An 11,609-nucleotide genomic window follows, 5' to 3' on the forward strand; every position below is an offset into this window, starting at 1 on the left:
TAACCGGTTTTGATGTGTTTCCACTCAGGTTCTATCCTAGTCAGAACTACCACATCATTATTTTCTCTCTCATCTCTGCCATGTCACCATTTCTCTATCCTTGTAGCTGAAACAAAAATAGCAGGTTTCTGTCAAATGTCAAAACGCATGACCATTTTAGCCAAAATTCCACCAGATTGTCACTACATTATTTCTAATTTACTAAAATGTTTTTCAAAATTTATACCAGAATGTTCAATGAATTATTCTTGATTTACTGGAATTTTTCAGTTTTTTTCAGTGAAGTCCGAATTTTGAACCCAAAAATTGAAATATGAAACTAAATAAGCAAGTTTCATTCAAACTGTAAGCCAATTTAGCTGAAATTATACCAGAGTGGTAATTGAATTATTCCCGATTTACTGGAATTACTTCAATGTTTTCTAACAATTTGTATTTTTCCCACTTTCTAGATTTGTGAGCATTTCGACAGCCTAATGGTAGTACGTTGTAGGTTTTTTGGCAGTACTTCGGCATAACAGGAACCATATCAATCAATATACATATTACTCACATTCTAGTTCCTCATCCAATCCATAATGTTCACAAGGTCTTAATGGTCTCACATAATGGAAAAAAACAACAAATTGGGCACACATGATCCATATGGTTCACGACAATGTAGAGCTAGGAGTTTGGGACACAACAGCACGAATGGAACATAGTTCGACAATAGCCAATGGTCTGGCATATCACAACACTAAAGCATCACAAGTTCACAAATAATCATCTAGAGCCCTAAAAGCCTGCCTAGCCTTCCGTGCTACTGTGCTCCTTTCTTCCCAGTAGGTTGGTTTGTTGATTGCCGTGCATTTCTAGATGACACATGCAAAGTAATACTTGATCTTTTTTGAGACCCTTGCACCAAACCCCGCACATTCACAATATTTCCGGAGGTTTTGTTATGGATACCCTTGTTAGACGCTCTCTTAGAAGTTGATTGTCCGGATTGTGTACATGCATCTCTTCCTACCAGCTGCCGTGCTTTCATGGGAAGGCTACAAAACATTGGTCAAGTTCAGCTACAAGAGTTCAAAAATTCGTTGACAAAAGTGTGAGCTTACCATGGAAGTTGCAACTCGTGGTTGTGGTTACCATTCTTGGTTGTGTGGATGATGTAGCTTGGGAGAGTGTTGATGGTGCAGCCCGAGGCTGTAATACATGTTACAAATATCGTAGTTCATAATACAAGAATGTAAATTAAAGAATATTGAGAACTCATCACATTAGGTGTAGCCTGGGAGAGTGTGGGTGGTGCAGCTGATTGCACTTAATGCATTTAATAGTTGTGTTGTAATTCATAATACATGAATAGTTAATTTTTAAAATAACGAGAGCTCATGTTAGTTGTTGGAGTTGTGCTTCTGCCTCCATTATGTCCTATTTGGTTGCACTTCCCACACAACTCAGCAATAAGAGAGAATATGCACAAACCATCTCAGACGATGTTGGACAAGCTTCTCCGCAATTGGTTCTACCCCAGCTCAGCAATAAGAGAGAATAATTCCTCCTTCCATTTTCTGTTCCTAAGATTACTCTTAGAGAAAATTTATGAGACTTCATGTTTTTATTTTGGATAAAGACATGCCCCTAGTTACTAGAAGAACAAGTGAAGGAATAGAACATTGTGCATTACGTCACTTACTTTTCTGCATTTAGGCTGAAATGGAAAGTTGTAGACATAGGTCGTGCGTGGAAACATGAGAAAGATTTAAATTTTCTACATTTGAGCACTAGCTCTTTCAAATTGAGGAGGGAGAATTAGTGATTGGTTTGGGACTATCTGTAAATTGCAAAGGGCTTTAATTTCTAAATCTGTTTCGAAGAGAAGTTTGGTTCTTTTCTAATCATTTTCTATTCTGTACTGAATGGAACCTTCATCTTGCAGTATTCTGTGGTTGTTGATGATGCTGATGGAAGTAAAGAAAGTTTGGCTGATGATGGATCACCACGTTTCTCGACTGAGGCTGAGATCAAACTTATCCGCCGTAAGAATGTATGTGTTTGCAGCAGAATTTTGTTCCTTTTGCACCTGCTTGTTGCCTGCTGGGTGCTTGAGATGTATAATTGTCTGTTGCTATCACTACATTAAATATGTTGTCACGATTATATGAAGTCGGCACAAATATGTGGCATGCTTCTTGAACTTGTACATATAACATACATGTGAGGGCCCTGCCTAAACTTCTAATTTCTGGCGTCATGATATTTATTTGCAAATCTATGTGAGCATATGTGCTAAGCACTCATCTTATTGAATGATTGGTAATAACTGTTTCGATTATTAACTCTCTCTCTCTCTCTCTCTCTCTCTCTCTCTCTCTGGTGTATTTATGATTTACAAATAATTACTCTTAAACTTGAAGTTCGCATAAAATTCTAACTGACCATGAAGCCACATGGATTTGTATCATTATCCACATGAATACGTCGGCAGGCGGATAATTCCATCTCCTATAGTGGATTGCCCGTGGCACATGCATGCGCATACAAATAGACAACCTGGCCACTGAATCCCCCCGAAGTGAAGGTGGTTCAATCTACTGGCGCCACAACCAACTCAGTCGTAGTCACAAAATATATGCTTGCATCAGGTGCCGCTGGGCCTTCTGTTCTGGTGTCTCTCTCTAAGCGCTTTGCCATGACTGAGGGATCTGCAATAAAACTGATCCATGTGGTGTTGTTAATGAGGCACCATCGTTTTTACTTTGGTAGCTCATTTGCTAGGCATTAGAGAAAGATGAACTCAAAGATTGGTGTTTTGAAATTTGCCTCCAAAGAGTGGCTGCCATAAAATGCCGCTGGCTACAGAAAATAACATAGACAGTGGTATTAATACTAGTAGTAATAATGGTAGTAGTGGGTTGTTTTCATCCCATGTGATGGTTGTTTGATTTTGACTTTGCATATCAACAAGATAATATTTCTCGTTACTGTGGAACGTAACTGATCATATTGGCGTTAAAGTTAAGTTCACCATGCTAATGAAAATTTGCCTGTTCCTTCATATCATCATTTCATTGGCGCTAAGCTTGATCTTTTCCTTTCATTGTTACTATCTGCCAGGTCAAGTGTTCCGTGTAACATCATATGCCAGATTCTGTTTCAGCATATTCTTCTGTAATGATTTTACTGTGTTGAACCATTTATTCTGCAGATGATCAGTGTTTCAGTTCTGGATCATTCAAATATTCTGTTACATTCAGTTCTTAATTTCTTGTGGAATTAACTTTGCACATCTGACCTTTTGCTCGTAGAGAGATTAGATTATAATATGAATCTGTTATGTCCTAAGAATCTGTGTTGTTGTTCCAATTCTTTTGCCTTTCAAATATCTTTTTTACAGCACAAAGATTCTCTTATGAAAAGATTGCATGGTGTTCGAAGATATTATGCATACTGCAAAGCCCTTCTGCAACTTGATTTTATCAAGGTACATGTCAGTTTTATCATTTTTGCTTCCTCGTTGAACTTGTTGATTCAGTTTGAACATTTTGCAGTGGAATAGTAATCCTGAAGAAGTTTTAAAACGGATCAAAGAGTCAACTAGATGGTCTGATGTGCTGAATGATTATGAGCTACAACGTGGTCTAGAGGTTATTGTTGCCTTTTTCTTATTGTGAACGCACTGCCAATTTATTCAAGTTATATAGTTATTCTCTTTTAACAGGGTCATATGAAATTTTTAAGGATGCATGTGAGTAAATTGGACAAAACTTCCACAAGCAGCAGCATGACTGAGGTTAGATTAGCATTAATTTTTGTCTTGATAATTACAGTATCAGGACATACATCTTGATGAAGTTCTAAATTAAAATAAACTGAAAATTATGCTGTTCCATTCTGCACACTTGAACATAAGTATTTCCACATAACGTTCACCTTTACCCATAAAGGTTGGTGGCCTGATACAGTTATAGAGTCTCCACCGGTGCCATGGAGGTCCTGGTATTGTGCCAGAATTTTCCTTCCCCAAATCCCATCCCCTGTGGGATCTTTCAGCGCTGGTTATGGCTTAAGTGTTAGTGTCTCCCAGAAAAAATGTAATGACTGGAGCAACATTTGGTTCATGAATATCTGAATCTAGAAATAATAATTGAAAACAAAGCAACCCAATTGTAATAAATATGTGATGATGGGTGAACTGTAAGCATAGTTCAGACAAACCACTAAATTTAAATTGGTCTTTCCTTGATTTGGTTCTCTTTCCCCAAAAGACCAAGTCTAGACTATGAAATGGCAATTGATTCACAAATACCTGAATCGGTCTTACGAGAAAGAGAGAAATAGAAGTTAAAGGAGCATGTGATGTTGAAGCACGGATATATCAAATGGGCTTGAAGCACGAGTTGGCCATTGATGTTGACCACAACACTAGCTGTGAGCAAAAGATTACCCAAATTTAGATACCCTAAGCCCTAAATTCTGGTGTATATGTATTGGTAAAAGGTTGTGCATGTGTTAGAGGAGGTATTTGCAAAGGTTATGAATATAGCAGGCATGTTTCTAGCATGGTCTAAATAATTGTAGTGACATAATATGTCTATTTATGGGAACAAATACTGAACAGCCCATGTATTATTTTTCAGATATGAATTAAAAGCTTTGGGATCTTATGCCTGCTATGTGCATAAACTGTGTTTTGAAAGTCTGTTATACCAAATATTGTCCAAGTGGCTTTAAATCTTCACAAGTTTCATGTTGGCTTTATGTTTTCAAAATGTCAAATTAGATATTCCTCTCCAACAATTATGTTTTCTGGTGAGACCGACCATCAAGAACATTTTTGTGTTACTCTTTCTTGGAAGTTTAGTTGAAATACCAAATTTCATGGATTTTGATTATGTTATTCCAATTTTGTTCAAAAGTTTGGAAAAAAGACCATTTTCGAAAACCTTCGCTCACTGCCAGCCTTGTGGCTAACATGACCCTTTGTGTGGAAAAATTAACGGCAAGCCAGGTTTCATTTATCAAGATCTTACATACTACCTCTGTGTGGGTTTATTAGTCCCTTGCGTATTTTTGGTCCCCTTAGCATTTTGGGTCAAGTTTGACCATAAATTTTACTAATGAAATACTCCCTCCGTTCCAAAATAGATGACCCAACTTTGTACAAAGTTAGTACGAAGTTGGGTCATCTATTTTGGAACGGAGGGAGTATATGTTATATTTAGCAAAAATAGTATCATTGGGAAGTACTTTCAAATATGAATCTAACAATATAAGTTTTGTAACATATCACTTATATTTCGCTAGTCAAATATACGGTCAAAGTATGACCCAAAATACGAAGGGGGACTAATAGACCTGGACGGAGGGAGTACAACCTAAAGAGCAACACCACATGGCCATCAGTGCTGTCATTTGAGGCTTCTCTTGATTTTCAACTTTGTATCCAAATTTAAAAAATTCAACGCTTGAGGTTCTATTTCCAATGGAGTGGCTGGTTCTATTTTGTTGCAAAAATGTTACTCCCTCCGTCCTATAATATAAGATGTTATTATAACCAATGTACTCATATATTGGCTGTAATAACATCTTATATTACAGGACGGACGGAGTACTTGCATTTTGTGGCCTGTTAGGTTTTACACTTTGTCTTCCATCTTTTTTCAAATTTGCAGTTTGATAAGGTAGCTTTGGAGGAGGACATCAACTCTCGTATGAGTTCAGAATTAGAGAAGCATCTACAATTCCCTGACGAGGCAAGTCTCATGCTGAATTGCATCTTCCTTAACCTAGTTATCTTGTAGCTGGACCTTACACTTCCTTTTTTGCCATAATTTGTAGTTGCTCATGCGAGAATATTTCAATCGTGTGAAAATAAGGAACCTTGCCAGGGAGTGTTGTATTCAAGCAAAGAAGACTGGAGTCATTCTTGTCGAAGAGGTCAGTTTTCTATTTTTGGCATTCACATTTGGAAACTAGAATGTGCATGAGTTAGTGAAATAAATCGGACCCTGTATATCTGTGAACCCTTCTATCACGATGATTAGTTCGTAAAGGCGCATTCTTATTTTGACCTGTTATTTGCAAATTCTCTTGCATCACATATGCACTCTGTCCTCCTCTCATTTTGACATGTTCTCTTTATTGTTTTAGCACTATGTTAGGTGTTTATGTTTTGCATGTTTGTTGACTTTTGGGACATCTTCCTGCCAGACAACAAGAGCAACAAAGCCTTTTAGTCGCAAACAAGCAGCCGGGGTAGGCTAGAGCTGAAACCCATAAGATCTCGAAACTTCCACGCACCGCTGTCCATGGCTAGTTCTTTGGTGATATTCCAGTCCTTCATATCTCTCTTAACGGACTCCTGCCAGAAAATTAGTAAAATCAAATGGGTTTGCGGCTGTTTGGCAGGGCCTGTGAGTATTCAAATGAATCATATAATCCTTTATTTTCAATTGCAGTTTCTACCCGTACGAAATTTGGAAGAACAGATGTTACCCAAAAGCTGGCCCCAGAATTTTGGACAACAGCTGTTACCCAGAAATTTGCCCCAGATGAAAAAGAGAGTTAAGCAGTCACTTGACTCAACCAGGGCTTACCTGCATCCACAGGGCGCTACTCGTGCTAGGGCTTTGAAGTATGTGGTTGGTGCAGTTTCTCTTGCTTGTATCATCATGGCTGGCCAACGCGAGAGTAAGTAAGACTGTCAACTGCATCCATGGTTGGCCTTTGCCCGCAAAAAAAAAAAAAAAACATGGTTGGCCTTTGGATACAGTAATTTGTGTATAAATAATGTTGTACTCGTGTTTGAAGCATGTTTGTCCTACTATGCATTACGGATGATATTTAACATGTGGTATTTGTTCATCTGTTGAGCCGTTTGTTTATCAAAAAGTTCCATTGACCACTATCTTGATGGTGTCAGCGCGAGCGGGCGGAGCCCCGACCATAGTTGAAATAGGTGTCCGTCTCTAGCTCCTGCACCAGTCTCATTGTCGCCCAACGTGATGGAGTCGGACCGGAGACACCTGTATTTTTTTTTGTCAAAAAACTGAGTCTATTATCCAGAAGGCTAAGCTCAGGCCCTTCTCTAGCATGGTTAGGAAATAAGCCTTTTTTGTTTTTTAGTAAATAGATTTGGTGCTTATTGTAAGAGAAAATTAAACTGTAAACATATTTTGGGGAAATGAGGTTTAGCCAGGGATAGTGGCCTCGAACCACTAAAGAATGTATACCTGCCCGAAGAATGGTGCCGAAGAATGGTGTTTCAGATGTTCTGTCCGTTCTCTCTCCGTCTCTTAACCGGTAGAGATAGCAGCAAGCTAATAATCTCAACTACTAGCAAATAACACCGATAGACGCTGAAGAGAGAATAAGATAGAAAACCAGGAAACCATTATTCACCATATCATGCATGCACGATTAGCTCCGACCTGCATGAAAGAACTGCACCATGCGACACCCCACAGCTCTGACACTCGTCACAACTGCAGCATGCAAGAACAATCGATCTTCAACAAAGTTGGCTGATTCCAAGCAGCCTAACATTTCGATTCATATGGCTAGTCACTACAATCCTTGAACTACAAATCTACTCCCTCTATCCCATAATATAAGAATGTTTTTGACACTACACTAAGTCAAAACGTTCTTACATTATGGGATGGAGGGAGTATGTCATACAAATGCTTACATAACAGACGCAATCACCAACAACCCATCAGCAGTATGAACCACCCATGAAGTTCATGTACACTTGCTGGATATCCGCAGAATACATTTTTTTTCACTTCCTTCAACATGCAGCAACATAATTCTGGCCAAACTTGTCCCCTCAGATCTTGGCAAGAGCTCTGGGCTTTCAACCTCCCCTGAAGCACACCATATTTGCAGCCCAGGGGAGGGGTTAAAGATGCCCCCCTTTTTCTGGCAGTTTCATTGGTTGCCCCCATCACATATTGCTTTAATTTTCCATGGCATATGAGCCAGCATTCACGTCGGACCGACTCTTTCATCTACCACATGTCCCCACAGCTGCACGAGCCATCGCTGAAGTGGTGATAGGTGCAACCATCTGAAATCAGTATCTCCCGCTTCTTATCCCTTGAGATGAACTTGATTGAGGAATGGCATTCCTTGCACATTCGGAAATTCTTCGAGACCCGTATCGGCTCATGGGCACGCATGGAAATAAGTCCATAGCACACAGCAATCCGCTCGGTGTGGTGGCACGACAATGGATCAACTTGTACATTGCAATAGGGCTCATCGTCTTGAGGAGCATACCCAGACTCTGCCATCCTACTAGCCAAGTCCTTCCATGTACTCAAAATATCCTCAAATGCTGGATGGGACAAATCTCCAGCCTCAAACGAATCCACACTTTTGCCAATATATAGCCAGCTACACTGGCTCTCAACGTGCAACCCGTGCTCTGTCATGGCATCTCTTACAGATTCAGTGGAATCCCAAAAGCCGCTGTTCGCATATATATTGGAAAGCAACATGTAGTTTGAAGCATTATTTGGTTCAAGCTCGAAAAGAGCTTTTGCAGCCTTAGCCGCAACGTCCAAATCTGAGTGAAGCTTACAAGCTTTGAGAACAGTAGACCATAGGCATGCATCCGGCTCAACTGGCATCTTCTGGATAAGTTCTAGTGACTCCTCCAATAAACCAGCTGTTCCCATGATGTCAACCATGCAAGTGTAGTGTTTTAAACTTGGTTTTATGCCATACAAATCTTCCATACTGTAGAAATAGCTCCGAGCTTCCACCATGGAACCTTCTTGCTTACAAGCTGAAAGAAGTAAGATGAAAGTAACAGGATCTGGCCGAGTTCTAGATTGTTCAAGTATTTCGAACAATCTTTTAACATCTCTAGGCATCCTATGAAGCAAGTAGCAACTCATCATTGCATTCCATACTGCTACATCCTTTTCAACACTGCGCTCAAAAGCCAGTCTAGCATCCTCAATCTTACCACATTTCCCATACATATCTATTAGCGCACTTGCAAGAGTGACTGGATAACCATCAGGCCAGTTTTTCTGTATGAAACCATGCAGTTCGCTCCCATACCGTGATGCCATCGTCATACCAGAAGACAAAAGCGCTATCTGCACTGTAACCAAGTTAGGAAGTAAATTAGACTCGAGCATTTCACAGAATAGTTTCAAAACAACTTCTGGCTTCCTATTATGCTTGTAAGCTGCTAGCAGACTGTTCCATGTGACAACATTCTTATTACTGATTCCCTGGAAGACATTAGCAGCAGATACCATATCACCAGTTTTACCATAAAGGTCAACCAATTTGCTGGAAACAAATATGTTTGACGTCAGACCATTCCTTAGAGCATAGCAGTGTACTTCCTTCCCGAGACGATCTAACTTGAGGTCTGTCAACAGTGACAGGACACTAGTAACTGTAGTACCATTTGGTTGGATGGGGTTGCTATTATCCAGAAATGTCCAACGCTTTGCATCTCCGCTGTTTAGGAGCTGCATGTATCTGAAAACTTCCAGTGCATCAGCACAGAGGCCAAACTGATGCAAACCGGATATTAAAGCATTCATTGATACCACATTAGGCTTCAAGCTGACATTCATCATGCCTGACAACAGTTCATTTGCTAGTTCTTTCTGACCTGCTCTAGCATATGCAGCGATGAAATTGTTATATGTGACAGTGTCAGGCTTCAATCCATCCTGCTGCATCAAGTTAAAGGCTTCACACGCTTTGTCCATCCTCCCATCACTGATATATGATTGAATCAACTCATTCCATACAGTGACGCTCCTCTCCCCATCAATGGCGGCGAACACACTTGTCGCATAAGCAAACTCTCTGCACTCGGAGTACATGCCAATCAAAGAAGAACCAATGTAGACATTTAATTTGATACCACAACGTACAGCATAAGAATGCAGCTGCTTTCCAAGGCCCAGTGCCATCAAGCCAGTGCAAGCAGGGAGTATACTAGCAATAGTGACTGCATCGGGCATCTCAGTCTCGCACATCTCCAGGAAGATGCCCAAAGCCTCATCATAGCGCGCATTCTGCACACAGCCAGAGATGATGCAGTTCCAAGAACTGACCCGTGGCTTGACACCTCTCAGTCGCATTTCGTCAAATAGATCGAGCGCAGCACCAATATCACCATTTCTCGCGAAGCCGGAGACGAGGGTGTTCCACGAAATCACGTCAGGCCGCACGCCACTGGCCTGCATCGATTCAAACAGCTGGAAGGCCTCGCCCAGCTCCCCGGCGTTGGCGTAGGCGCCCACGAGAGCGGTCCATGCCACGACGTCGCGTTCGGGGAGCGACGCGAACGCTGCGCGCGCGGCGCGGACGTCCCCGAGCGCCGCGTACATGGCGACGACAGCGTTCCCTACCACGGCGTCGTCGGCGAGCGCGGGCCCGCCCTTGGCGGCGAGCGCGTGCGCTGCGGCGGCAAGGCGGGGCGCGTCCGCGCCGGCGCAGGCCCGGAGCACCTGCGGGAGGAGGAACCTGTCGGGCGCGGCCCCGGCGGCGCGCATGGCCGCAAACGCCTCGCATGCCGCGCCCCAGCGCCGCGCCCGCACGCAGGCGCCTATCTCCCGCGCGTACGCCGCGGCCTCGTGTCGCGCGCGCTGCACCGGGGCATGCCGCCTCCGGGATGCCCCGTCCGGCACCCGTTGCTCGTGGGTCGGAGCCTGTAGTGAGCAGCGCGACGATAAGACGCCGCGGGGAGTAGGAGGCAGAGACGGGGACGGCAGCATGGTGGTCGCCATTTTTTTATGGCGTCAGTAGTGCTGCGCTTGGTCCGGCATTCCAACTGGTAATGGTAAGGAGGAGAGAGAATGTGTGCTTGTGGACCATGGGATTTGGACCTTCTGGGCTGAAATAGCAAACTCAAAGAAGTATTACTGGGCCCGGTGAAAATTATCAAGAGGAGAGAGAATGTGTGCTTGTGGACCATGGGATTTGGACCTTCTGGGCTGAAATAGCAAACTCAAAGAAGTATTACTGGGCCCGGTGAAAATTATCAAAAAGAACAAAAATGTTAAAGTCGTTAGAAGGAGGGCTTGAACCTCCGACCTTGTGGTTAAGGGCCACACGCTCTAACCAACTGAGCTGATGGTGTTGTTATGTTAAAAATATTTGATACTTGTGATATTTTAGTTTCGCATAATTCCCAAAGTTTACCATTCAGCATTAACGACATAGACACAAAACGCGGTGGCTTTTTTCAGAGTTCATGGCTCTCCCGAAGCCTATGGGGGTGTATTCGATATCTTTGATATTTATAAGATTTAGATTTCATTTTTGACGATTTGGCTTGATGGGCTTTTCATTTGGTGAGCTAAGTTTTGACTTTGGTTGGAGCTTGCTTACACTATATCATCTTATCTTTCTTAGATTTACATCATGGTTGGACTCCCACATACATGTCATTGTTGTTTTCTTCGAGGCACTAGTAGATTAAAAGGTATTTCCTGGTTAGTACTTCCAATATAAAGTTAACATCCAACCAATGCTTTGTTATGACTAATTTCAGCGCCAACCAACCAATGCTTTGTTATGACTAATTTCGGCGCCAACCAAACACACCCTAAGGAGTAAGGACATCGTACTACATA

The 11,609-nt window shown here is 41.9% G+C and overlaps 2 protein-coding genes across 3 annotated transcripts in view; one reads left to right on the plus strand and one right to left on the minus strand.

Annotated features, from left to right (window-relative positions):
• The window catches only part of LOC119332786, an 8,701-nt gene extending 1,846 nt beyond the window's left edge, over nucleotides 1–6,855 (plus strand). The window contains exons 4-10 of one of the 2 annotated variants that reach the window (XM_037605941.1): nucleotides 1,928–2,035; nucleotides 3,386–3,472; nucleotides 3,540–3,635; nucleotides 3,710–3,781; nucleotides 5,664–5,744; nucleotides 5,830–5,928; nucleotides 6,450–6,855. In XM_037605941.1, the coding sequence (XP_037461838.1) occupies nucleotides 1,928–2,035; nucleotides 3,386–3,472; nucleotides 3,540–3,635; nucleotides 3,710–3,781; nucleotides 5,664–5,744; nucleotides 5,830–5,928; nucleotides 6,450–6,689 (783 nt within the window). In that variant the 3' untranslated portion in view covers nucleotides 6,690–6,855. The other variant, XM_037605949.1, reaches the window with a different exon arrangement.
• A 645-nt stretch (nucleotides 6,856–7,500) lies between these two features.
• LOC119332802 (pentatricopeptide repeat-containing protein At5g04780, mitochondrial-like) lies at nucleotides 7,501–10,459 on the minus strand. Its single transcript, XM_037605953.1, has one exon. It carries the CDS (start codon nucleotides 10,359–10,361, stop codon nucleotides 8,004–8,006), a length of 2,358 nt encoding a protein of 785 aa, XP_037461850.1. The 5' UTR covers nucleotides 10,362–10,459; the 3' UTR covers nucleotides 7,501–8,003.
• Nucleotides 10,460–11,609: the final 1,150 nt, after the last annotated feature.

This window comes from Triticum dicoccoides, chromosome 1B (genome assembly GCF_002162155.2).
Source record: "Triticum dicoccoides isolate Atlit2015 ecotype Zavitan chromosome 1B, WEW_v2.0, whole genome shotgun sequence".
Lineage (NCBI taxonomy): Eukaryota > Viridiplantae > Streptophyta > Magnoliopsida > Poales > Poaceae > Triticum > Triticum dicoccoides.

Coding starts and splice junctions, on each gene's coding strand:
- LOC119332802 (XM_037605953.1), bottom strand. CDS start 10,361: ATGTACGCGGCGCTCGGGGACGTCCGCGCCGCGCGCGCAGCGTTCGCG.